The 27,284-nt window shown below is 37.5% G+C and overlaps 1 protein-coding gene across 20 annotated transcripts in view; it reads right to left on the bottom strand.

Moving 5' to 3' along the window:
- Positions 1–27,284, bottom strand: part of ptprm (protein tyrosine phosphatase receptor type M) — a 541,643-nt gene that overhangs the window by 179,723 nt on the left and 334,636 nt on the right. For 13 of the 20 annotated variants that reach the window (XM_062980499.1, XM_062980500.1, XM_062980503.1 and 10 more), the window contains exons 14-15: positions 24,941–25,015; positions 4,383–4,515 (exon numbers count right to left, since the gene is read on the bottom strand). In XM_062980499.1, coding sequence (XP_062836569.1) covers positions 4,383–4,515; positions 24,941–25,015 — 208 coding nt within the window. The remainder of the gene's footprint in view (positions 1–4,382; positions 4,516–24,940; positions 25,016–27,284) is intronic. The other 7 variants (XM_062980508.1, XM_062980510.1, XM_062980512.1 and 4 more) reach the window with 1 other exon arrangement.

Raw genomic sequence — 27,284 nt, 5'->3', positions numbered from 1 at the left:
AAACGCTGCAGCTGAATAGATGAAAGGTAGAATAATTTTAAAGCATTCAAAAAGTTAATTTTGTTAAGAATCAATTGGCCCTTTTACACTGATTGCTAATGCGGGTTTGAACTGATATGCTGAATGCCGGAATGGGCCTCAACCGCCTGTGAGGCAAGAAGCCGTCTCCCTGCCCACATGTTGTGGCTGTCCCCAGCTCTGACATACCACCTACCTGGCTGACATCAGCCTAAGCACGGCTCATAAGGAAGTTGAGGGGGGGGGAGCCCCCCTTGTCTTCTCCCTTCTTTGTCAACATACTTTGGGTGATGTCAGATAGAGTGCCAAGAGAAGGAGGATGGGGTGTCATGGCTGGGGACACCAGAAACACATGTGTGTGTGCATGTGTGTGTGTTGACTGTCATTCTATGTCCAAAGGCCACCTGAACCTGAGAAATGTGACATGGCAGCTGTGGCTGGTTCCAGTTAGCAATGGCCCAACTGTGTTGACAACCCTAAAATTGGGGTAAAGCCTGAATCCTGGGTCAGGATTTGGCCTTTCCCCTGGCTTAGCTAAACAAGGGCAAGGCCCCATTAAGATGGCTTTGCCCCAGGTTAAGTCAGACAAGCCCCTGGGTGGTCAGTATAGATGACCCGTTAGTTGCTTCTTTCTATTTAAATATTTTTTATTTTTAAAAAACTCCATACATAAATCCAACGGGGGTGGTGGGATTAGGTTATTACACTGTCAGCCTATGGCATAATACCCCAACAGAGCCAATACAGCATTACGTAGCCATTTCTTAAATAGTGCTGATAAAATAGAGCCTGCTGTTTTCCCCAAAATTAGGATTTAATTGTCATGACAATATTAATTAGAATTATCAAATTATTATTATGCAAAAGTGGCAGGTTAAAACCTGGAACCTCAATCCATGGCTGATACTGGATGAGAAACTCCCCTCTGGGCATACAGAAGACTGAGCAATTCCGAAGATGCTGAACAGACTGTGCTCTGGCACCACGAGATGCAGAGCTAATCTTAAGAAATGGGACTACAAAGTAGAATCCACAATGTGCAAGTGTGGAGAGGAGAAGACCACAGACTACTTGCTATAGTGCGGCCTGAGCCCTGCCACATGCACGGTGGAGGGCCTTCTCGCAGTGACACTGGAGGCACTCCAAAGGGGCCAGCTTCTGGTCAAGGGAGTATAATGTCAAGTTTTTGACTTTGTGTGTTTTTTAAAATTCATTATAACTGTATCCTCAGTTTGTTTCTGACACAATAAATAAATAGTATTATACAATAACATTCACCTCTTACAACCAATGTATGGGACTAGGAGTAACTAATAGAAGGGCTAATGTTTACTAAAAAGATCCAGAATGGGAGAAAGCTATTTACCTAACATATTTTCTAAGGATATATATGAATTTGGAAGAATCAGAGAACCTAAAGTATTTCCCTCCCTGTATGAGCTTGTAATTTTAGGAACGCACACTGCCTGTGGGATAGAAAGAACCTTTCCCTACATTGCTGTATACATCCGTGTATAAGTTAACCTCACGTATAAGTTGAGAACAGATTTTGGCACCAAAATCATAAATTCAATTCTGACCCATGGATTTTACTCTGTTGAGGGTAAAATTTGGGGACATGTAACAAACAAATGATTTCCTCTCTTTTTAAAAATTCATAAAGGGAACATATTTAGGGAAACCTAAAGGAGAGGATCGATTTTTTTGAGGGGTTGCAATGTGGGTGGATGGAAGTGAATTATATTGTTGATCTTAAATGTCTACGTCTATGCAAAAACAGATATGGAAAGGAATAGAAATAAGGAAAAAGAATGAGAATGCACCCTTAAAAAGCAATGAGAGAAAAGCAAGGAAAATAATCTGTTTCTATTAGGGACCCAGGTCAAAGGCAATGACAAGAGGCAAACATGAAAAGCTATTCTTGAAGTGGTATGGCAGGACATGGAAACTGGCTTCCACCTCATTACCCTCCCTTTCCCAAAGCAAAGAACGGCAGCCCCCCTTCCTTCCTCAACTTCTTTTCAACTTAAGCAGGAACATAGAGAAGCTCAAAGAATGTGATGCACTTTCCAGTTTGGGTGGAATGGAGCAGCGATTGTCATTTTTATAAGTACTTATTTTACAAGCCTTCGTTTGTAAGGCTTGTAGAGAAACTCCGAAGTACATACAGTAAGTCTTTTGACTGAATGCCTTACACTTTGATGCAATATATATGAATGGAAGAACACTGGTCTGGAAAGTTCTAAAATAAAAAGTAATTAGTAAATTACTTATACTATAGAGTCACACTTATCCAACCTTCACTTTTCCAATGTTCTGTATTATCCAACGCAGTCTGCCTTTTAGTAGTCATTGTTTTTGCAGTTAGTGTTTTCGATACATTGCGCTGTTTTGGTGCTAAATTCGTAAATACAGTAATTGTAGTAATTGTAATTACTACATAACGTTAATATGTATTGAACAGCATTTTCTGTCAAATTGTTGTAAAACATGATGTTTTGGTGCTTAATTTGTAAAATCATAACACAATGTGATGTTTAATAGGCTTTTCCTTAATCCCTTCCTTATTATCCAACATTTTCACTTATCCAATGTTCTGACGGCCCATTTATGTTGGAGAATCATAGAATAGTAGAGTTGGAAGAGACCTCACGGGGCCATCCAGTCCAACCCCCCCGCCAAGTAGCAGGAAATCGCATTCAAAGGACCCCCGACAGATGGCCATCCAGCCTCTGCTTAAAAGCTTCCAAAGAAGGAGCCTCCACCACAGTACGGGGGAGAGAGTTCCACTGGATATGCGAGACTCGACTGTATATGCTTCATATTCCATCATTCTTTTTACTGCTTTTCATTGCTAAAGTATTTATTTATTCAATACATGGAATTTCAGCCTATCATAAGTAAATGTTTCTATGTATTTCTAAGAATGCAATGCTTCAGACTCTTTTTGACCCTTAGAGATATGACTTATATTTAATGTCTTCTTTTTTCAAAAAAAAAATTAATTTACTTTTGTCACTTATTCCTGTCTGCTTCCCTTACAAGTTTTTTCCCCATTACCTTAAAACAGTGAATTCCATTTGATTCTTCAACATGCCTCAAGGAAGATATTAATATGCTGGTGAGTTAAATATACCTACAGATTTCCCTTCCCTCAACTTAGCTCATGGATCATTTTTCACCTGGGATTCTCCAAGATCTATAGCAAATAGGCTTGATGCCATTAAAGGACACAAGGTCAGCAGAAATTGTAGTGATGGGTACTTCACTGAGGAAGGCAGGAACTGCAAAGAGAGAAGCACTCTAAAACACAATCAACCTTTTTTCAGGGCTAACATATCCAATCAATCTAAGGCTCCACCAACAAATGAACTTAAGCACAGGTATAATAAGGTTACTAATTTTGAAGTTCTATGTAGTATGCAATACTCTTAAATATCCTCGTTGCCAAAATTATTGTCTTGTTTTAGACACTAAAATATCTCACTTTGACATCAGATATTTCAAAGCAGGACAGTATCACAGTATTCTTAAAACTAGTAATTTATCAGAAGAGTCACATTCTTTCTACTCCCTCACAACTTTTTGTGAATCTGTTCTAAGTTATTTTCATAATCAACAAAATATGGTCATCTCATTTGTCAAGGGGGAAAATATATAGAAAAAAAATGAAATTCCAGGGACCTAAAAAAACCCCTCTCCCATCTACGTATCTTATGATTGGGTTGGGTCCACAGTTTTCCTTTCTTTGTGGAAGGAGTTATCAATTCATAGACGGTCAAAACAGTAGTTTGGCTTAAAGTGTTCTGTGTGAAACCAGATCCAAAGATGTTACTTTGGCTGTATACTAGCGTGTGGAATTTTTCCCAGAAGTGAAAGCACGAGAAAGGATATGGAACTCACAGTTTTTAATGCTCATGACCACTTCTGCTCCCCCCCCCCTTTTTTTCCAATGCTTTGGTTCAGATATGAATCTAAGTATTTGACTGAGATTTTTTTTAAAACTCTAATTGGCAAAAAGTCTATATTCTGAAAAGGATCAAACTTCTCTCACATTCACCTCAGCTCTGGATAGAGGTGTACAGATAAATATAGTATTTATATGTCATTTGGGTAGAGTGTTAGACTTATCACTCTCAGGGTGTTTTAACACAAGGGCACTAACAATAATTCACTATGAACACTGCAGGACAGAAGAATCAGATAACTGCCATTTCATCTAACACCAACAAAGCTTTAAGGGAGAATAAATAGCATTTTGTTTGGAAATGTGGTTGGAAAGTTGGCAAGTGTTTTATTGGAAATTGCTGCAGGAGATACTGTAACACAAATATGCACACACCAAAGTTTTATCAACTACTCACCTTTTCTTCATAACCAACACAACCCCAAGAAATATAATAACGAACAGCAAGATTCCTGCAATCACTCCAGCTATTTTAACAGTGTGGTCTGTTTGCTTCTCTGGCTCAGGGTCTGGTTTTCGAGTAGCAGCACCTACAGAAGAATATTTTAAAAGAAGAGAGGAAAAGAAGTGAGACATTGCACTTCCCATTTATTACATTTAAAAGAGTAGTGGCTAACAATAGCTATTTGGGTGACATGCACCAATATTTTGATATCTTGGGATTATTGTTGATAACAGCATATACCCTGTGAGAACTCTACTTCTTTATAACATTAAACTATATTTGAATGCAACACCTACACCCTACCTTGTTCTCATACAGCATTCACCCCTTATATTTTTATGGTCCCTGCTTCCCACACTGTTGTTTCTAATTTTTTTAAATGACAACAAAACAATAACCCTCATAAGCTTTTGTCCAAATTTGATTTGCTGGAACATTTTCTGCAATTATTTTTCATAAATGAAGCAGTAATTCCTTAACATATTAGCTTAAACACCTGGAAATGTGAGATAAGCTCATTTACCATGCATTTTTACCAGCAATTGTTTTGTTTTTACACAATAGACTGTTTTTGCCTTTGGAAATCTAAATCTAGGTCACATCTGGTAGGCAAAAGACTCTTTCTAAGCAATTTATTCACAAAATGGGAAGCAGCTGATGATCACACTACTGGCATCCACGTTTAATATCTGTTTAAATGAGATAACCAGTGCCTTACAGCAGCTACTGTCTTAAGCTTTTATAACCTCCTCGTTACAAAAAAGAGCAGAGTTTGTTCTGTTTACTATATAATGTAATAGAACATCAGAATACATGTCTCCAAAACATCAATTTTCTCTGCTAAATAATTTTAACATGAAAACAGTTGAGGATGCATTATTCAATTCAGTATGCTGACCCCCTTAAAGGACTTCTGACTTTTTAATCAAAACATGACAGTATTCATCATTTGAGGCACCGTGTCACCTTCACAAGGTAGACAGACAATCTGGGAAACAAGTCTGATTTATAAGCTTCCCCATCACAGCTCCTTTTGAGTGACAAGGATGTGGGCGGGGAAAGAGTAAAATGTGATTAAACTTTAACGTTCGGGGAACAGAACACTCCTGTTTTCATCAAGGTGTTTGAAAGCCCTGATTAAGTTCTATCTTTTTTTATTTGCCTAGAAACCAAGGTAATGAATAATCATCCCAGGACAGATTTTTTTATTGCTCAGCATCAAATGATGTCAAATGTTCAAGGATACTCAAGTCTCACAGAGTCAAATGAGGGTCAGATTTACAAAACTCTTCTTGCCAAAGTCTGCCATAGTTATAGTTTCACAAACCGACTATTGTAGGTCTAGGGGACAATTTTGCTCTTGCAGAACACATCTAAATTGGACCAATTTCAGCTGTAGACTGGAAAATTGCCATTCATACAAACAGAAAATGCTTGTTTCAGTCTTGTATCAATCTAGGTTGGGTCACAGTTTCCCTTAGTTTCACCCACAGCCTTAGCAAAAGCAGCACGAATTTTCAACTGTGAATAATTAGTAAAAATGCAGATAACACAAGAGAGGAAGCTTTTGGATACAATCCTATAATCATCATGCTACTTCTCCACAGAACTCATTTTATTCTTCATTGCCATAAGAAGTAGTGGAAGCTGACAACTTGGACGGCTTTAAAAGGGGACTGGATGACTACTAATCAGAACAGTTGTTTATCTTCTCCAATATCACAGGCAGTATGCTTCTACATATCAGTTGCTGTGGAATGGAGGAGGGAGAGTGCAGTTGTCCCTCATGTCTGGATGCAGAAGAGTCTGATAGGTGGATGTTGAGTTACTGTGTGCACAGAATTCTGGGTCTGATCCAATGTCGCTCTTTTCATGTTCAACGTGAAACCAAGACTGCATTGTTTTTAGTTCTCTTACTCACTGTGCATCTAACGTACTTTCCATATTGTATTCGACTTGTTTGAACTCTTCAGTATTTGACCCAGCTTCTGACTCACTCACATCCAAATGCTAAAGGATTCAAACAAAGCATCAGTTCAAAGGGTTGTTGTGTGTTTTCTGGGCAGTATGGCCATGTTCAAGAAATATTCTCTCCTGACGTTTTGTCCACATCTACAGCAGGCATCCTCAGAGGTTGTGAAGATGCCTGCCATAGATGTGGGTGAAATGTCAGGAGAAAATACTTCTGGAACATGGCCATACTGCCCGGAAAACACACAACAACCCTGTGATCCTGGCCATGAAAGCCTTTGACAACACATCAGTTCAAAGACCTAATCCATATTCTCAGTTACTGGGTGCACAGGGTATATTTAGGAACGGCAACAAGCAATATACAACATGAATTTAAGAGAGGAAGTAAATAAAAGCAAAGCTGGACCATTCAGAGAAAGGGACGAGCCCCAAAATGAGATCAACCTGAGTGTCTACCAAACATTCATGAATTTTCCACAGCCAGTTTGATAGTTATAGTCAAAACAGGACACATGCCAGCAACACCTCAAAAATTTGCTGTATATTATTTACAAATAGGCACAGTATAGTATCATGGCAGCTGAAAAAAGCTTTTAAATTAGATTAAGGATGCTGGCACAATTGAATGTTTGGTTTGGTTTGTCCAGGTGCCAGAAAGCCGAAATGCAGAAATTAACTGCTAGCGCTAGACTCTATACAATAAATCATGGAAAATCCATGCAAAAATCTTGACCTGCATTGTAGCCATTTCTTTATTCCTTATCTGAATTGCTGCAATGGCTTACATTAAAATGACTGCTGGCTTTCCATCAATTCAGTTAGTAATGATACTAAATTGTCAAGGAATAACTTTTTTTCTTCAAATAATGAGGACAATTTGAATGGAAGACATTAAGATTTACTGAAGTCTAAATACTGGCATCAGGAACACAACCACATAGTTTGTATAGTACAGAAATTTAAGCATGGACTTGGAATAACCAAACATTTTTTTCATTTTTTTTCTTTTGCAAAGGTAGAGGGGGCAAACTGTGTGTTGTTAATAAAATTTTCTCCAAGTTATCAACTACAGATGAAATACAAAAAGGATAGTTCTGTAACAAAGGATATTTCTAATGAATGCCCTCAATCTCTCCTCAGGAAAACCATAAGTAAATTAGCACTCTGAGCCTAAACGATATGGATACAGTATGCTTAGAATGGGCTCTTTTCTTTCAAATATTGGTGGCTACAGTTCAAATTCCAAAGGCAGTGATTGGCAAACTAGTCGAAAAATATGTTCTCAGTATTTGAGGGCAAACCACATCTTCCTTCCTGTTTTTTCCAAAGCAACATGCAATTTATGATTTATTCAGTTGGTGTGTTCAATTCATCTAAATATATCAGAATTCATTGCTGAGTGTCTATCAGTAATATAAAATAATTTCGGCACTCTGAATCATCTAATAATTTCAGCATTTTTTGTTTCAGATTAACAGTTAAATCCTGCAATAAAACAAAAACAAGAGCTATGATATTCTAGTTTGCCAACAGGAGCACAGCCAGATAATTTCCTTTGCTAAAGCAAAACAGAAAGTATCAGATGCTGCAGACATTCCTTAGTGGGACAGATTAATTTTTTGAAACCCTTTCAGAAGCAGACTAATTAGGATATTGGGGAAGCAAACAGGGATTACAGCATGGAATTATCCCCTACAGACTTGTTTTCTGAAGTACCTGATGACTGCCAATTGGGAATTAATTTTATAAACATAATTAAAATCTAGATGTTTGTTCCCATGCGTGTGCAAATAGGAGGAAAATAAACATATTATGTTTTCGCACCAGTATAGTTTTCAGGAACTCCAACAGATACCAAATGTAACAGTAAAATATACGTGTGTGTGTGTGTGTGTGTGTGTGTGTGTATGTATGTATGTGTGTATATTTATATCTATGTATCTATCTGTATCTGTTCCATTATCCAGGCTGATTTCAAAAGGGGGCCTAGACAGATAAAGACAGTCCATTTTATGGGGAGTTGAAAGAAGAAAACAATTTACCCCATTTTCACTGGTTAATCCCTCCTCCTTCCCATAAACTATGGTTGTTTTGATGACAGCAACATGGGTGAGGAGAATAATAGGAAAACGGGGAAATTGTTTAACTCCCTCAACCCCCTCCCTAAAATGGTGCATTCTTCTCTGTCTAGCGACCCCTTGTGACCTCCACCCGTATTATAATGGAACAGTACGATTGATATATTACATTTATATTTACTGTGTTTCCCCAAAAATAAGACAGTGTCTTATATTATTTTTTACTCACAAAGATGTGCTAGGTCTTATTTTCAGGGGATGTCTTATTTTTCCATGAAGAAGAATTCACATTTATTGTTGAACAAATAAATGAACATTTATTCTATACTCTACAGTAGTTGTCATCATAAACCAACATAACTAAACCAGACAAACTGTGACTCCTGTCAAGAATTTCTCGTTACTACCATTATTTCCCTATATAACTGGTATGTACATTTACCAATCCTGCATGCTATGGTGTTTTGTTTGGTGGGCGCCAGGCATGCTTCCAAACAAAAGCTTTGCTAGGTCTTACTTTTGGGGGAGGCCTTATATTTAGCAATTCAGCAAAACCTCTACTAGGTCTTATTTTTTGGGGATGTCTTATTTTAGGGGAAACAGGGTATGTATCTGTCTATGTATATGGTGTCAATTATAACCAGAAGAAATGAGACCTGTATCAACATTTTGCAAGATACAATCCCCCTGTTCTGGATTCCTGACAACCAACTATGTTCTTACCAAAGAAGTTTATCAATTCTTTCTTTCCCCTCTTTCTAAAGCCTCCTCCTTCTACAACCATAATTCAGCATTCCATCACAGAAACTCTGGGCTGTTGGAATTTAGCTTTCCCTTCTAGTCAGTCATGTTTTCTCAGCCTGATCTATTAAAAATTATTCTAGAGATAAAGATAACTGTGCATACCATCTTGATCTCAACAAAGGAAATGTGGGATATAAATGCAATAAGAGGCCCCATCACATTAGATTGTTACACCTCTACTAACTGCCAAGTCAACATCCTATGAAATCCTAGGATTTGGTGTTTAGTGAAGGGTATTGAGAATCCTCAGCCTCACTAAACTACAAACCTCAAAATTCCACATAATATTGCAATGCTAGTTATGGTGTAATAACAGTGCTATGACAGTGTAGTGTGATAGGGCCTTAATGGGGCCTATTCTAGTATAAAACTAAAGTTTTGCAGGCACAGAGAAAGAAAGAAAGAAAGAAAGAAAGAAAGAAAGAAAGAAAGAAAGAAAGAAAGACAGACAGAAAGAAAGAAAGAAAGAAAGAAAGAAAGAAAGAAAGAAAGAAAGAAAGAAAGATGAAAAGTATAACTAGAGAATTACATTCTAGCAGTATATACATACAGATGCAATCTATGTGGGGCTGCCCTTGAAAAGTGTTTTGAAGCTGCATCTAGTCTGGTTCATTTAAAGAAGAATACAGACAAATTTGAGCAGCTTCAGAGAAGGTCCACAAGGATGATGAGAAGTATGAGGAAAGGCTGAAGGAGCTGAGCATGTTCAGCTGGGTGGGTAGAAAACTGAGAGGAGACATGTATGCACCTTTCAAATACCTCAAGCGCTGTCACAGAGAAGATGGGACGGGGTGTTCTCTGCTGCCCTAGAGAATAGGATCACATCTAATGGTTTGAAGTTACAGACAAATCAATTTTGACTGACCTTAAGAAAGAACATCTTGACTGTAAAAGTGGTTTCACAATCAAACCAAATTGCCTATAGAGGCAGAGGAAAACAAGGAAGATAGTAATATGGAAAACAAATCATATGAGGAAAGTTTGAAGGAGTTGAGCATATTCTGCTTGGTAAAGGCAAGACTGGGGCTGACATGACATGATGTATTATTTAAATATATCACAGAGAGAAGGGGGGCAAGCCTATTCTCTGCTACCCTGGAGGGAAGGATCGGGTGTAATGGTCTCAACAGTAGATTAAACATTAGAAGGTATTTGTTGACAGTAAGCGCAGTTTGGCAATGGAACAAATTACTTTAGAGTGGTCTGACATCTTCAAAAAGAGGCTGGGCAGCTACCCGCAGGGGGTGCTTTCCCTGGAGATCCTGCATTGAGCAGGAGGTTGGGCTTGATGGCCAAAGAGACTCTTTACAACCCTATGATTCTATGACTATATTAGCTTTTTAAACAGCATGTTAAAAGCCAAGCAACTAAAAAGCAAAAGAAAACGCCAATATTTAAAACATTAAAATTCACTTTCTGAAGATTTGTTTTTCCTCTGATCTTAGACTACATGTTTACCATATTGAGCACCAATGTCTCCAAAACCACTCTGATTCTACACAAGGATTGATGTTAAAAAATGAGAAATTAAATAAAATTAAATAAATCAGCATGCACTGCAGTGATATACAACTATTTATTCTTAGAAAAAAGTGACTAGCATGTGCTGACAGTATTGTTATAGTTATTATGGGTTATAAAAAGTAATCACAACAGATGCTCTTAGAATGCACCGTTTTGCAATTTAATAGTCGCTATATACAATAGCAGGCCTTTAAATTTTGGTGACATTCCTCTCTCCTTCTCAATGTTTCCCCACAAATGAAACTAGAAATATTTCCTCTGGGTTCAGACCATTCCGAATTTAATTTTCAAAGGAAGGAGAGGTGCAACATGCAAAACATGTTGGAAACTAACAAATGTTCTATATCTCACAACAATTCTAAATAATGTTGCAAAGAGATGATCTACTGATTATGATTTTAGCCAAACATCAAAGTTTAAACACAATCCTCAGCCTGGAGCTCTCCTTTATTATATGCTTGATAGCCATTCCCATCACTCCTATTGGGGAGATCAGTGATAGTTTGATACATCTGGATAATACTAAGGAAGAATAGAAACCATTATTTAAAAAATATATACATATGTTTTAAAAAAACATATATTTTAACAATATTGCGACGTTTTGTGTTGTGTATGATAGTTTACCAATTAATCTATTATTTTTATCCTGCTGGTCTTCAAAGGAGTTTAGGACTGTGCTTCATACATGTTTCGCCATTCTACTTCAACTTCATAGCAAAACAGCAGCAGGATAGATTATGTGTTGGCCCAAAGTCACCCAATAAGCCTTGCTTTATCTACTAAATGACAGTAAACATCACTAAATATTAACAAACATACAATATGTTGTCGAAGGCTTTCATGGCCAGAATCACAGGGTTGTTGTGAGCTTTCCGGGGTGTATGGCTATGTTCCAGAAGCATTCTCTCCTGAAGTTTCGCCCACATCTGTGGCAGGCATCCTCAGAGGTAGTGAGGTATATACCTCACAACCTCTGAGAATGCCTGCCACAGATATGGGCAAAACGTCAGGAGAGAATGCTTCTGGAACATGGCCATACACCCTGGAAACTCACAACAACCAAACACACAATAGTTTGGCCTACGATGATTCTGTTAAACCAAGCAATACAATAACACTCCTTTCCCATCTTAAATTCAAATTGCTGCAGTTTTCTTTGCATGGGTGGTTCCCTTGAAAATTATTATAGGAGGTTTTTAAACAAGAGGGCTTGAGAGTTTGACTTTCTTATCCAAGTGCCACTGGGGTTCTTGTGAAGCGTGAGAGGGGTAAATAAAGTGAAAGAACACATAAAGGCACAACTGAGAACAAACCCAAATCCTTCTAAGCACAAACTCTTTGGATCCTGAATTGTTTACCTTTACTACTATCCTTATATCATATTTCTGAATCCTCATCAGATTCCTAGCCCTTTGTCTTTGTTCATTTCAAATCAGTTATCAGATACACCATTCAGGTTTGCTTACAGTGGTCCCTTCACATTTAAAACAATTATTTGGGTGACCACAGTCAATCTATGAAAAGCAATGAACATGATAAAATTAAATTGTCAAGAAATGACAATGTGTGGCTATATGATAACCCTACTGGTGAACTGCCTTCAATCTTAATTGAGTAGGAAGAAATGGAATTAGCAGATGATTAAGATACTGAAATAATTCAAGATTTTCCATACCATGGCTCAGTCATTAATCAGAATAGAGAGTCCAGTAAAGAAAACAAAAAGCCAGGATTTGGCAGAACTGCAATGAAGCAATTAGTCAAGATTTTGAACTGTTAAGGTATATAACTGAATACAGTGTTCCCTCACTTATTGCAGGGGTTACAAAATCCACGAAGTAGGGGCCCTATATTTATTTTAATATTTACACATTATATTAGTTAGGTGGCCTTTCTCCCCTTCGCAAGGCTTCTTCCTGCGCTTCTTCTTGGCGGCCTCCTCTCCGGTGCCTGCCAGTTTCCCTTTTGTGCATGTGCCTCCCTCTCGTCGGCATCCAGTGTGGCCTGGCTGGATGCAGATGAGAGGGTGCATGCGCAAAAGGGAAACTGGCACCTTTTGCGCATGCACCACCACTCAGAAAAAACTGTGAAGCAGTGAGGGAGCGAAAAGCGAACCGCAAAGTAGGGAGGGAACACTGTACTAAAGCAATGATTGTCCATGGCATTGCATTTTCCATTTCTATATATGGTTGTGAAAGCTGGACAGTGAATAAATCCGTCAGGAAGAAATCTTGACATCTCATTTGAAATGTGGTGATGGAGAAGAGCTTTACAAATACTGCGGACTGCTAAAACAACAAATCAATAGGTCCTAGAGCAAACCAAGCCTGAACTCTCCCTAGAAATGAAGATAACTGAACTGAGACTGTCATATTTTGGCCATATCATGAGAAGACACAACGCATTTGAAAAGGCAATAATGCTTGGTAAGGTGGAAGGCAATAGAAAAAGGGGGAGACTGCATTTAAGATTGATACTCATTCAAGGAAACCACAGATGTGAGTGTGCAAGATCTGAGCCAGGTGGTTGATGGTAAGGTGAAAGTAGTTCCCAAAATAGTCGAATCAGTGGAATTTCTACAAATGTAAATTGTCTATCTGGAACAAGCAAATAGGCTGTAGGCTCAGGATTTCATGTCTTGCTTTATTTCATTATTTCAAGTTGATAACCATTGGGAGATAGGTGTAAATTACATTTTTATTTTGTACAAAATGTCTAAGTTTGCTCATCCAATAACTTCAAGGATCTAATAGAAGGAAAACTTCTTGGCCCTTCTCCATTTGTACAGCTCTTTTTAATTGGAAGCCCATCAGCTAAAGTTGGATATGATGCATCAGGCAACTAGGGAAAGGGCAGAATAGGAAATTTAATTTCAAGGCCACACATTTACTTTGGGACATTTGTTCACATTTTTCATTCAGAATTGGCAACAAAGCTGACATATTTTGTATAATGTGAGTGCTAGTCTATATCACCCAGATGGTACAAACATTTCAAAATTGCATTGCTTTGTATATTTGTATAGAGATCACATTTTAAAAAAATACAAATATACTTATTAAAATTCAATTATTTTATAAGTTTAAATTATGGTAATTATTACAATTTGCTGTTCTTAAGTTCCATATGTTTAAAAAAGACATTTTAAATGTCTTGGATGATGACTTTGGGTGCATCTACACTGTAGAATTAATGTAGTTTGACACCACTTCAACTGCCATGGCTCAATGCTATGGAATTTACAAAGTCAATTGCCTTCTCTGCTAAAGAGTACTGGTGCCTCCTCAAAAAGAAAATTCACATGATTCCACAGAACTGAGCCATGACAGTTAAAGTAGTGGTAAACTGTATTAGTTCTTCTGCATAGATGCACCCTTAGAAATCTTAATGAATATAGAATTTGGTGTTAAAATTACCTTTGCAGCTTTACATGCCTTGAGACTGAAATCTCTGAAGGAACTGTTTTCAAAGAACATCTCCTCACATATTTAGGAGAAGCATCTATGAAACATAACTGACTGCCACCAGTTAATGAAGCCCATTCTATCTGTACAAAGAAGAGGTATTTTCTGTGGCACATCCTAACTTTGCAAGGAAATCTGGCATTTCATTCCTTCTGGTGCAAGGCCAAGAAATATTTATCTACCCAAGCATTTTAAAAAAAAACCCAAAATTACCTCTCCTTGCAGCTTTGTTTGTTGTCCTTTAGTTTAGTGTAAGATTTATGTTTTTAATATATTGCACTTTTATTATTCTTGACCGCCCTAGATGAAGAGCAGTCTAGATGGGCTCATCTCTTTAACAAACAGAAGAGTGAATTTTGCTTAGAATTACCATATTTTGACACCTTTGCTTACAATTCTTCTCTCCTTAATACTTTTATGCCCTCCTTTCATCAATCTATATTATTACACCCACCAAGTGTGTAAAATATTTCACCCATATGAAGAAGTCAAATATAGTCAATGAAAGCATATGATAAAACAAACAAACCACAACAATATAATAGTCTTTAAGAAGCCACGGATTTGTGTATTTCTAGCAATGAACTTCAAAGTGGCTGAAGCGATTACTGGAAACAACCCATGTTTGTCTGCTTCAGCTATCTTTGTTTACAGTGCTCCTGTACTAAAATAATTCAATTTTCTAAACACAGACATTTCATGGGCAATTACACTAAAATGCTTCGATCAGATTTTCATATATAATTTGAAAGCAGTTCTGAGCTGGAAACACTTAAATAAGAAATCACAAAAACGCATCTCCTGCGTCTAAAGCAAGGCACATGGCCAGTTTTTATCAGCCCACAGCTAGTACACTGGCTGTTTACCAGGGCTCTTTGTAGAACTAGAGGTACAGATTACAATGTCTGCAGAAATTCTCCTCATCATTAGGCATGATGGAAAACAGAGAGGGTGAAGAAACATACACTAGACTGCTTTTGAATGGCACCTAGACTTGATAAATATGGAATTTGTTGCAGGGGACTTGGGGAAATTCAGAGATTGCTTGTAGCAAAGATTGGCTTTCAGAGCCAGGAAGGTCTGGAAACGGAATGCAGTAAACCAATCTGGACATGTTTAAAAAGTGAGGGATGGAGGGTGGGAATCAAAAGCCAAAATGTTGACTGTAAAAGTTAGAATTTGCTAGCAGCCACTATTTAAAGAGGAGTTTGTTTTTAGGGAAGGTGCCTTGTTATGAGAACTATGACCTCTCACAGTTTGTCAGTGAAGTTCAATACTATAGTCTGTTCTAAAATGTCTAGAAGAGCACTGCGGCCAACTGATGGAGAGATGTAATGTTCTCTTAGGTCATAAAGCAGAAATGACATATTTCTTAAAACTAATTATCTTCTAACAACAGAAGATATCTTAATACATCGTCATCTCTGTTTATTGGACCCAAATCGGTTAACCTAAAATATTTCTTTATTTTATACACGGTGCTTCAAACAACACTCTGGAGACAGTCTTCAGTCAAAAAACAGACTAACTTCAAAACAATAAACAAAACTATTAATAGTTAAAGGGAACAAAGGAAATCTTGTTCCAATTTTGACAAAAATCCTACCAGCAGAATAATGATTAAAGGATACCATTCACTACAACGTGAAGTCCTACCTCATTTAAGATGTTTCACTTTTAAGCACTTCCCTAGTTTGGTACTTTTCAATTATACAACATAATGCCATTTTGATACCTGCATTCAAGTCTGTATACAGCATTTGTTTACTTTGAACCTTAATGTTGTTTTAATTTACTTCTGCATGTTTTTAGGCCTAACACTATTTTACATTTAAGAAATAATAGTGTAAATATGTGGAAAATGGTATGATTGACTTTAAAGCAATATTCACATCATACTGGTGTTCTGAAACCTAATCCACTGTACCAGGAAGGTATGTCTTTTGGAACTCCTGAGTCTAAAACTGGGCACTGTAATTGTGATTAGGCACAGAGACAAACCTCCTTGTTAGGTTTTTCACAATAATGCTAAAACAGATTTAAGATCCCACTGACAACTTTTTCTTATTGGTTTTTGCCTATATGTGAAACAGGTTTGTTTATTTCTGTCTTTTAGTATTTATGGGGACTGTCACCCACACAAGGTTTAACTCTGTTCCTATTATGCTCCTATTCTGTGTAGTAAATGCAGCTATTTAATTGTGCTGCACATGGATAAACATCCTGGAAGTTATTTCTTCCCATTAAAGAGAGTGATCTCTGAAAGAGGCTAACTATTTTTTGAACCAATTCGGGGGTTTTGCAAAAGAAAAGAAGAGGGAGGAAACTGAAGCAGCTGGGGTGGGAGTGAGGGCAAAGGGAGAGGAAAGAGCAGCTCCTACAGCAATTCTCTATCTTTTTAGCATTTTCTTGTAACTATGCTGTTTTACAGATAAAACTGCCACAGCAAAAAATGACAAATACAACACATAAAAGAACAAAAAGGAGCAATAAATCACTAGTGACACTGCATCCTATTAAAATGCATTCAGTTGTTGCAGAAAGGAGAGCCCTTCCCATTCACTTTACATTCTGCTCTGCAGGAGAGAAGTAAACAGAATCTTCGAACTATCAATACAGTATAACAAATACTGGAGTTCTAATCGGAGGAGATATACAGGCCATAAGGCTGATGACAAAGGCAGGCACAGCAACTGATGGGGGCTGTCAGTCACTATACTTTATCTAAGCTGCAAGTGTAGAACTAGGAGTTACAGTGCAGTATATTTATGACTGCTAGAATCATCTGCAGAACATGCATACATGAAAAAGATGCACATCATCAAAACCAATATAGCTTCTCCAGAGATCTTTTATTTGGCTATGAGTACAATGTTATAAACAAGCTGTTTATAGGTAGGTTGGGGTTTTTTCTGTGGGAAAAAATGCAATTCCTGATACAAATTTGTTTGTGCATTCAATTTGGAGGGCATGCAACCACGTGAATCTTTGGTTCAGGATGCAAGGACAACATAGATAAAAGGGAGATAATGGAAAAATAGGTGCAGTTGCAATTTTTAAAAATTCATTATTATTATTATTATTATTTACTTCATTTCTATCCCGCTCTTCTCACCCCGCAGAGGACTCAGAGCGGCGTACAACATACATTTAGGCAAAAAATCAATGCCACATTATACAAAGCAAATAAAACATAACAAAAAAATCAATAGAACCAATCACCATATAAATACAATGTAAAACTATTAACATTAAGGTATTAAAACATAAAAATATAAATACAGTATCTAGGTACACCTCCCCCCCCCCCCCCCCCCATGATCGTAAGGTCTTCTTTGGCTCTCTTGGCTCTGTCTTTGGCTCTCATGGCCCTAATATTATCACCTTTGTGCATCTCTAAATACAGTGAATGTCTCCCATCTCTATTGCTGGTCAACAAATTACATATGAGATAAGAACCAGAAATTGCATTAACAACAGGTAGTGACCATTCATCACCATGTAGGGTAAAGCTGTCTTCAGTAACAATGGTTAAAGTGGCTCTTGTCACATACCTTACACATACCTTCCATATGGTTGTTGTATGTCTTTCAGGCTGTGTGGCCATGTTCCAGAAGTATTCTCTCCTGACGTTTCGCCCACATCTATGGCAGGCATCCTCAGAGGCTGTGAGGCATGCCTCACAGCCTCTGAGGATGCCTGCCATAGATGTGGGCGAAACGTCAGGAGAGAATACTTCTGGAACATGGCCACACAGCCTGAAAGACATACAACAACCCTGTGATCCCGGCTATGAAAGCCTTCGACAACACCTTCCATATGAATCGTCAATATTAAATAATGGTTCTTTTCTAGGAACAATTCAAAGTGCTGCTCATCACACAAAGGTTTTATACAGCTTAGCTCTAGACTAACTGAAACTATGGGGTTCTACACAGTCAAACAAAGCAGGCAGACAAGTAGGGACTCCCATTGGGCTGGAGTCCAATTGGCATTCCTCACCCCCATGTCACTGCTGGCTACTGTCAAGTCCTGGAGGCTTCTTCTTCCTTCTTTCATGCCATGTTATTATCGAGCCATCGCAGCGCCCTCCCAAATTAATTTACACATTTAAAGTACTTGGCGCAAAGCGTATGATTTTCTTTTTCTTTTTAAAAACTTCTTCCACTTTATCGAAATTTCACTGTTCGGAGGCCATTGAAAGCTTCGGGAGGATCCAGAAGGAACTTTACCCTAAACTCTATCAAAACTAAACCCACCCTTTAATACATACTTTTGTGTAACTTGTATTACTTGTGAATTCTATTAATTCCTAAGTGTATAAAGTTAAATTCAAATGTTCTGTGAAGGTATCTGCTCCCCAGTGCCCACTATTAACATGCTCTTGGGAATATTTCCTGATGCTGAGCCATCAGGAAATATCCCTCCAGTGACTTCACAGACTTAATAAAATAATCTCTTTTGTATATATGTGAAAGACAGATGATCTCTTTATCAACTGGGTTGTGTTTATACTGTCTACTTGACCAGATGTGTTCAGAGGCTTATAGTTCCGCTGGAAGAGAAGGCTAAAACAAAAATGGATGAATTGGCCTTCTAAAAAGGACAGCCAAGGCTCTGGATATGCAGCATTACCACCTTTTGTTTTCCGTGCCTTGTACCTTTGTCCTTTCAGAACTGGACACTTGAATCAATCAAGGAATCATCTACATACATGTCATCATCCTCTTCAGTTTCATGCCCTCCATGTGGGTGTCTCTGCAATGGACTGGAACTTTTAACTAACAATAATCAGCTGTTCTTCTTCCTGCCATGGGTATCTTCTCCTCTTATCTGTGATGAAAGGGAAACACCTCGCCAATCCCTGCCTGGATCCTAGCTGGCTTGTTTCTCAGCCAATCAGGCAGAGACACAGGAAGTCTGAATAGCTGTCAAAGTGTATAAAATGTCTTGCATTTTTTGTTTGAAGGTGTGCTTATACATATCTGAGTGGTGACTTGGTACCTGCATCTCTTTTGGTCACACTGTAAAAAAAACCTGTGTAGTTTGCCTTTAAACCCAGAGTGCTTTGTTCTACGTTCTGGCTGATCTGGTTTAGTGGAAGCTCACTGGGCATGGATTCTCTAACTGAAATCACTTCAACGTGATTTGCAATAGAGGGTGGAATGAGGGAAAGCCCCATTTCCCTCTTCCCAGCCACCTTCATGAGTCATGCAACACGCAAGGAGGCGGGATGGGACAGCCATCCTGTGTCCTCTGGCCGCCTGAGCGCAGGGAGCATAGAATTGCTTCCTGGATTCTACAGGATTCTAAAGCTACAGCTGGTTACACTTAGGAACCAGCTGTAGCTGTCTGGACTGCCCAAAGTTGGGAGAGAACCCGAGTCCTGGTGCACGATTTACGTTTTCACTTCGAGTTACATTAAGCCAGGAGAAAGTCACATTACTATGAATCAGCCCCCATATGTTTTGTAGCCTGATTCAAAAATTAAGCGACTGAAGTGGTCAGTGTAGATGAAGCCTATATCTCCCTATACCAATCTGCCAGAGTCTTCAGATACACATGAGAGGCAGTTCTCTTGGTTCAACCATTGTCACAGGTATGCTTGATGAGAACACAAGAGAAAACCTTCACAGTGACTCTTGAATTTCTTTCCATGGGTTGCTAGGATGACCCCTTCCTTGATTTGAGATGTGGTGCTGTAAGAGAGTTCTGTAGATAACCTAGGCTGCCAAAAACACAAATAAATGGAATCATACAACAAATCAATCCCGAGCTCTCCTTGGAAGACAAGACAATTAGAAAAGATGAACATGCTTGGCAAAGAAGAAGGCAGCAGGAAAAAGCCTTGCAAACTGATAATGGCCCCTCAAGGAAGCCACAGCCCTGAATCTGTAAAATTTAAGCAGGATTGTTGATACCAGGGTGACATGAAGGTCTCTCATTTACAGAGTGCCCACAGGTCAATGTTGACTTGGCGGCAGTTAACAACTTTGGGATAATATTTATATGTATCAAAAGTAAGGAAGAAAAAGATTTTTGTGTATGCACTTTGGGTTTATTTTCCAAGGGTATTATATATCTATCTGTTAATCAATTCTGCTAGTTTCAGCTAACCCCTCTGCTATTTAGCTGACAAAGCTGAGAGCTGCCTCAGCAACAAACCATGTGGTACTAATTTAGATCATGTTTCACTAAAGGTGCTTAGCAGCTACTGTCTGCTGCCTTTTCAACCAGAAAATTCACTTTAACATACAAGAGGGAGAGATGCTGCAGAAAGAAAATGTCATCCTCGGTGCTTCTTTCAGATAGGGAAGGTAGACCACTAATATTCAGGAGAAGCACACTAATGGAGCAGGTAAGGATTTTTGTCAGGTGCTAGAGTTTTTCCTCATCATTAAAATGTTCAACTCAACACATAATAAGTAGTATTTTTGTCTAAGGGCCCATCTACATGGGCCAAATGAGATGGGATGGGTGGTGAATGGACACACAGCACATGGGGCCCATTCACCTTAATGTACAACAATCTTGTTCTACATTTTAAAAAGTCACAGGTTTTGTGATAGTGTAATCGGATGGACTGGGTCTGGTTTGGAAACAGCAGCAATTGTTTACATGGCCACCCTGATTTGTCACATACAGTTTCCCTCTTGTCCTCAACTCAGCAATGACCACCAGATGCAAAACTGCTGGTAGTTGTCACCTGCTACATCCACTTAATGCTGGTGGAGTGTCAGAGCAATCAGAGAAAGCAGGAGAAAAGGAGAGGGTGAGTCCTCCTTTCCCCCCTGACTTCTCCTATTTTGCTCTGGTGCTATGGTCAGCAATGAGTAATAACAACTTAACAAGACACTTTCAAAACAGTTAAAAATCTGAAGCAACTTTATGTTTATTAATCTCCAAAAGGTAATATAACCATTTACTCAGTTCCAGTAATTTTTCTTTCAACATAAAAAAACCCTTCTTTATAAATTTCCTTTGTCCTTTTTTCCTTATGTCTTCAAATGACATCCATTCTCGGCAATTTATTTACTCGCATCTATTTTCTACTGTCTGTAATTCTTTATATTCAGATCTTTTAGAATATTGGTTGGCTACTTAGAGAACAGCTTGTATTGATGTCATTAGTGAGGGGCTTAATAGTTTGACAGACAATTTGGAAGTTCACCAGTGTAAAGCAATCCTGAAAACACCAATTTTGGGCCAAACTTACAAACTTTTATGTATAATAATAATAATAATAATAATTTATTTTTCTACCCCGCCACCATTTCCCGGCAGGGACTCAGGGCGGCTACACGGGTCAGAAGCCCGAAATACAAAACAATAAATCGGTTAAAACACGTTAAAATAGAAAGGCAGTTAAAACCAGCAGTTAAGGTTTTGCTGGCTTCATTAGTGCAAAAACATCAAAACAAGTATTAGAATTTCCATATTTGGTCACAAGCATTTCAAACAAAACATTTGAATATAAAATCCCTTGAATTGCTTCCACATAAACATTTTGATCACATGAGGTAGCTATGCCAATTTTAAATATAGCAAATGGATATCTTTGGTTCTAATTGTGATAAACACATTTTCTACTTCAAATTGCTGGAACTAATTGCTAATCCACAAAGTTCACTTTCTAAGATAGATACTGCTATTCTGCCGGCAAGGAAATATATCCTAGACCTTTTTTGTCTTCAACTATTACTTTAATTATTTCCAAGTTTATATCATGGGGGCAAAATAACTTGCAAAATATGTGCAAGTTTTGCACATATGGCTTAGAGAAAAAGGTGATTTAATATGCAGTATCTTCCAAGGATCTATGTACAATGGTGACATAAAGTAACAATTAAACTCAAAGCCATCCTCTACTGCCCCTTGACCCCACAGTCAGTCTGAAGTACCGCTCTGAGTCCCCCTTGGGGTGAAAAGAAGCAGGGTAAAATAAAGTAAATAAATAAATTTACCTATAGATGTGACATTGCCATAGATTTTCATTTTCACATAACAAACATTTAAGGTTTAGCAGACATGGACAAGCTAGTCCATAATGTAAATAGAGACTGGTCAAGTTCACTAGAAAAGTAGAAGTGACAAGACGAGACAACTTCACTTCAACTGTATATAAATTTGACAACTTCTCTTTCTCATTTGTGAGCTACTTTTTACAGTTCTTGTGGAAAAGCTAGATAATGACTGCAACTGCATATTACACCAAGCATGGTGTCTTTTCATAGCTCACCATCGTATCTATGGAAATCTAGTTATAAACTATGTGCAAAGGAAGAAAAAAACATGGTTTCCAATTACATAACTAGTTGCCTGAAAATGTAATCAGCAGTGTGTTTAAGGACCACAAAAGTAGGTACATGCCTACTATGTTGGGATGTAATTTTTCACTTTTCTCATTTTCATCTCTGAGAATGAGAAATTTCGCGATTTTTCTCATTGTCTACAGTTGGAAAAATATTTTCTGTTATTTTCTTGTATGTGCAATAATTATTTTGTACAAATTATGCAACCGTGCAATAATGTAAACTGAAGACATTTTAGAAAATTGGAAACTGTCTATGGATATTTTTGAGAAATAAAATGTAATGATATAATATTTTGTGTCTATTGGGATCGTCTGATTGGATCTATTATAGTAAAATTATCTGTGTTTTTCTTTCACTTTTTACTTTTTAATTGAATTGGGGGTCAGAGTTCTTTAGTATTTGTATTTCACACTATTATCTTTTACTGTTTTAGTTAATGTCTGTTATTTTAGGTTAAGGATATGGTATTGTGCTTCAGCTTTTTATATATATACACATATGTAACTTCAAATATGTCTAACTTTTCCTTTCCTCTTTCTTTCATGTTTTTGTCTTTTTTCTATATGCTATAGCTATGAATATAGAAAAATGATTTTCAATTAAAATCAGCATTCAGCAATCACACAATACTTTTGTACTTGCTTTTTCTGCATACGTGTTTGAAAACTCTTTTAGAAAAAAAATACTTTGTGTTCTATTCTCTATCTGGAGGCAAGGCCTTTTGTAGTGGACAGCATTTTCTTTAATGTCCTTCTTAATGACAATTGGCACCCTTGCCAAAAACCTTTACTAATATTTTAATATCTGTAGCACAATACAACTGAAAAAACCATTGGGATTTTGTAATATGCAGTCTATTTCTGTTAATATTTGATTTTGGCATGGATTGGTTTGTTAAAATGAAGCTTGTTATAATGTGTACACGTGTGTCTGGTCATGGTTTGTTAAAGAGACACAAACCAAAGTCTTTGCCTATTCGTTTTTAGCTTCTGAAGTCTTTTTAACAATGGCTTGTTATGACATTATTACAGCTATAGATTGTCTCTGACTGGTTTCCTCAGCTGGCTACCTAAAGTTGGCAGGACCATGAGAGAAATAAGCCAGAAACTAACTAGGAATGGGGAAGACACAGCTTTCTTTCTTTTGTCCTTTGGGATAAGGAGTAATAGAGTAGTAATGCATTGCATTCTCCCTAAATGTTGTAGTGGTGAGAATTTTGAGTTCCAGTATCTGTTCCCCACTTTGGTAGGGGTAGGCAACTGCCATGACTCTGGGCGGGGGAGAGATCAATATGTGAGGGCTATAGACTACTGGCTAAAAACAAAACTAGAAATGGCAGAAATCCAATTGTAATTTTGAAATGTCTTTCAAAAACGTTAAAGCAGTACATTAAGCAATGTATTTAAAAGGTGAAATGTTTCTCCTGTTGGCCCTGTCCCCAATTGCTTGTATGGCTCTAAGGCTATAAACCATGGGTCCCCCAATACTTTGCACATTCCTGTACCATGGGCTCTGTATCTAATGGCTCATTACAAATATACTGAAGAGTTAAGTGAACTACATTAATACTTTTAACAGGAGTTTTCCCGATCTTTATATGAAAAAATTATTTTCTGAGCCTATGTTATGAGCTAAATGTTTGCATATTAGTTAAATGTCTTGTAAAAATTCAGTAAAATTGAGATGTATTTAAATGTCATCACTTGGATTTAAAGATTTACATAATAGAGCAGGTAGAAGCTGAGTTTCTCAGCTGCCCTTCTCTTCCTGTAAATTCTGTGGGATTTATAAAAATAGTAACCCAGGAGTTGCTGAGTGGTTTGGCTGTGACGGGGAAAAGGTGCTAAGCGAAGCATTAACTCCTCCCAGTTTTTTATAATTGTATCTTTGTTTGTTGAGCAATCATTAAAGACCGCCTCACTAAAACGATTGCCTAACCCTTACTTCAGCATTTTCAGATAAATATTGGGATTTAAAAAAAACTTCCACAAGCTGCAGATAGACTTCTGACTGAAAACCTATGCATCTATATTAATGTTGTGAAGACTATATTAGCCACTGGAAGTCAGGATAGACATTTTTTAAAAAGGCTGAAAAGGGATCAAGTCAGTGTTGAAATACACAATGAAACATGCAGTGGAATAGTTTTGCACTTATGAATACATGTGTTCTAACTGTTTGCTAACCAGCAAATTGCTTAATGGCAAATTCTACAAAATGGTAAAACAACTGTAAGAAAAGGATGACGAGGATGCAAAGGAAAACAAACCCCCAAAGCAAGATGGAGACAAGCCCAAAAAGCAAGATGGAAATGGGTAAGATGACTTGTCTATACTTGAGTGTCTGACCTGTTAGTTGGTCGTCGCCTGCAGCAGGGGCGATGCGAATGTATGGTGTTGTAAGCTGAGTCACGATTATCGCAGCTAAGGCAAAGGAAGATTTCCAGGTCAGCATGCATAAGGGAAAAAAAAGCCAGACTGAAGCTAAGCTAGCAAGAAACAATTTTTTTCCATTTTTATTGTTTCAAATCTTCACAAATTGGAAGGAAGGAAGGAAGGAAGGAAGGAAGGAAGGAAGGAAGGAAGGAAGGAAGGAAGGAAGGAAGGAAGGAAGGAAGGAAGGTTGGAAGGAAGGCAGGAAGGTTGGTTAGAAGAGGTTTGCACTTATAAAGTCCTCATGTAATTGTAAACATGCCTAGGACTACAATCCTTTGTGTAAAGACTGCTGCACACTGGACTGTACAGAAGAAAGATGGCAACCATTATTATTACTGTTGCTGAGGGGTGAAAAGGGGAAAACCATAATTATACACATGGCTGCTGACTAACCCATGTGCACAGCTCAGTTCCCATCAACCTTTCTCCACCCATAACATTTAACTGTATGGGGAAATGTAATAATGTGACCAGCCTTCAGTATCCTTTGGCACTTACTGATGATCTCCAAATGACTTCCTTTACAAAATGAACAAATAAACAAAACAATTTCAAACACATTATGTAAAATATCAAATTTAATTATATGGTGGCTCTAATGGGTGAATCACAGAAATTCAGAAATATATAATCTGTAAAATAGCTTTCAAAAGATAGCTGAATAGTATTTTTATGTCATCAAATATCATATTTCAATTCCTTAAATAAAAAAATCTCTTACAAATGTTTACTTTGATCCCAAACCACAAAATCTTTTGTTTATGGATATGAAATGAAGATTTTCTGGGCTACCAAAAACCAAGCTAGTGGTGGCAAGAGAATGTAAGAATGCTTCTCCACTCTCTTTTAAAACTTTTGATAATACCACTCCAGTATGAAACATGGGTAGCCAAGTTCCAGGGGCCCAGTAGCCTAGTGGCCACATCAGACTCCCATAAGAAAATTTTAAAAAAATGTTTTTTTAAACTTTTTTAAAAACCTTCTTTTGGGAAGAATAAAACATAACTTTTTTTGGGGGGGGGAATTCAGGGTAGCACATATGGCTCATGGTCCACCTACTTGCTAGATGTACAGGTAACCCAATGCAAGTTGGAATAGCAACAATATGGGAATTCTAATGAGGTATCTAGGCCCTTCCACACTACCCCTATATCCCAGGATCTGATCCCAGATTATCTTTTTATCCCAGATTAACTGGAAGTGGAGACTCATATAATCTAGGTTAAAGCAGATCATCTGGGATCAGATCCTGGGATATAGGGCAGTGTAGAAGGGGCCTTAGTGGGAGGCATAATTTCATCAGAAAAACAACATGAGAGAGTGGTTGAATACCATCACTCCATACCCTTATTCCACCCCTCACTTAAAAAAATTTTTTTGGAGGGACAGAAAAGTTTAATGTTGGCACAATGATATGCGATTAAGTAGAATAAGTTAAGCTTTCTAATTTATTTACTTAAATAATTCACAAAACCTGGCAGCTGTTATATGAATTATGCTAATTTATAAACTGTACAGAAAAAGAATCATATATGCTAATCTTAAATTCTGGTTTTATTTTACTTATTTATTCCATTTATACCCTTCCTTTCCCTTGAATTAGGACTCACAACAGTTTACAAAGAGTAAGAGATACTGTATCTATTTACACAGTACTTGCCTTATTGTGTTTTGGCTTTTCTATTGGCTATTCTTTACCTATTTTTTTAAGGATGGATTTTTATGATGTATTATTATTCCTAACTTTTAAATATGGACATTCATTAAAATATAAGGTTTAAAAAGTTCAGATATAGTTTTAAAATTACATATATGCAATACTAATTCTAAATATGTATTTGCAATGGTAGAAAGCCCATAGGATTAGCTATGGACAGCATCCCTAAATCTGAAACTTGAACAGAATGAACTCACAAGCACTCCTAATGAAAACAGATACTCATTCCTCCTCACATATCAGTTGCAGAATGATTTGTATTTATGGCAGGAAACTGTAATGTGCATGGCTCCTTTCATGATCGGAAAAAGAATGAACAAGCCTCGAAGTGAACAATGCTTTAGAAGCTGAATGTACTGGTGTTCAACATTTGCATTTTTGAGATATTTCTTTTCTTTCCAGAAGTTCCATGTTACTGTTAGAAATGTTATTAAGTTTGGGTGGGAGAGAGCAACTTTTAACAGTTCAGATCTAGATTGCCGCATCTGGAAAAGGTAATGAAGAAAAAACCTCAGAACCCAATGGAAATTAAGGAAATGG

Source organism: Anolis carolinensis, chromosome 4 (assembly GCF_035594765.1).
Source record: "Anolis carolinensis isolate JA03-04 chromosome 4, rAnoCar3.1.pri, whole genome shotgun sequence".
Taxonomy (NCBI): Eukaryota; Metazoa; Chordata; class Lepidosauria; order Squamata; family Dactyloidae; genus Anolis; species Anolis carolinensis.
Note: the sequence above shows the minus strand (reverse complement) of the source record. Positions and strands in the feature narration are given on the sequence as shown.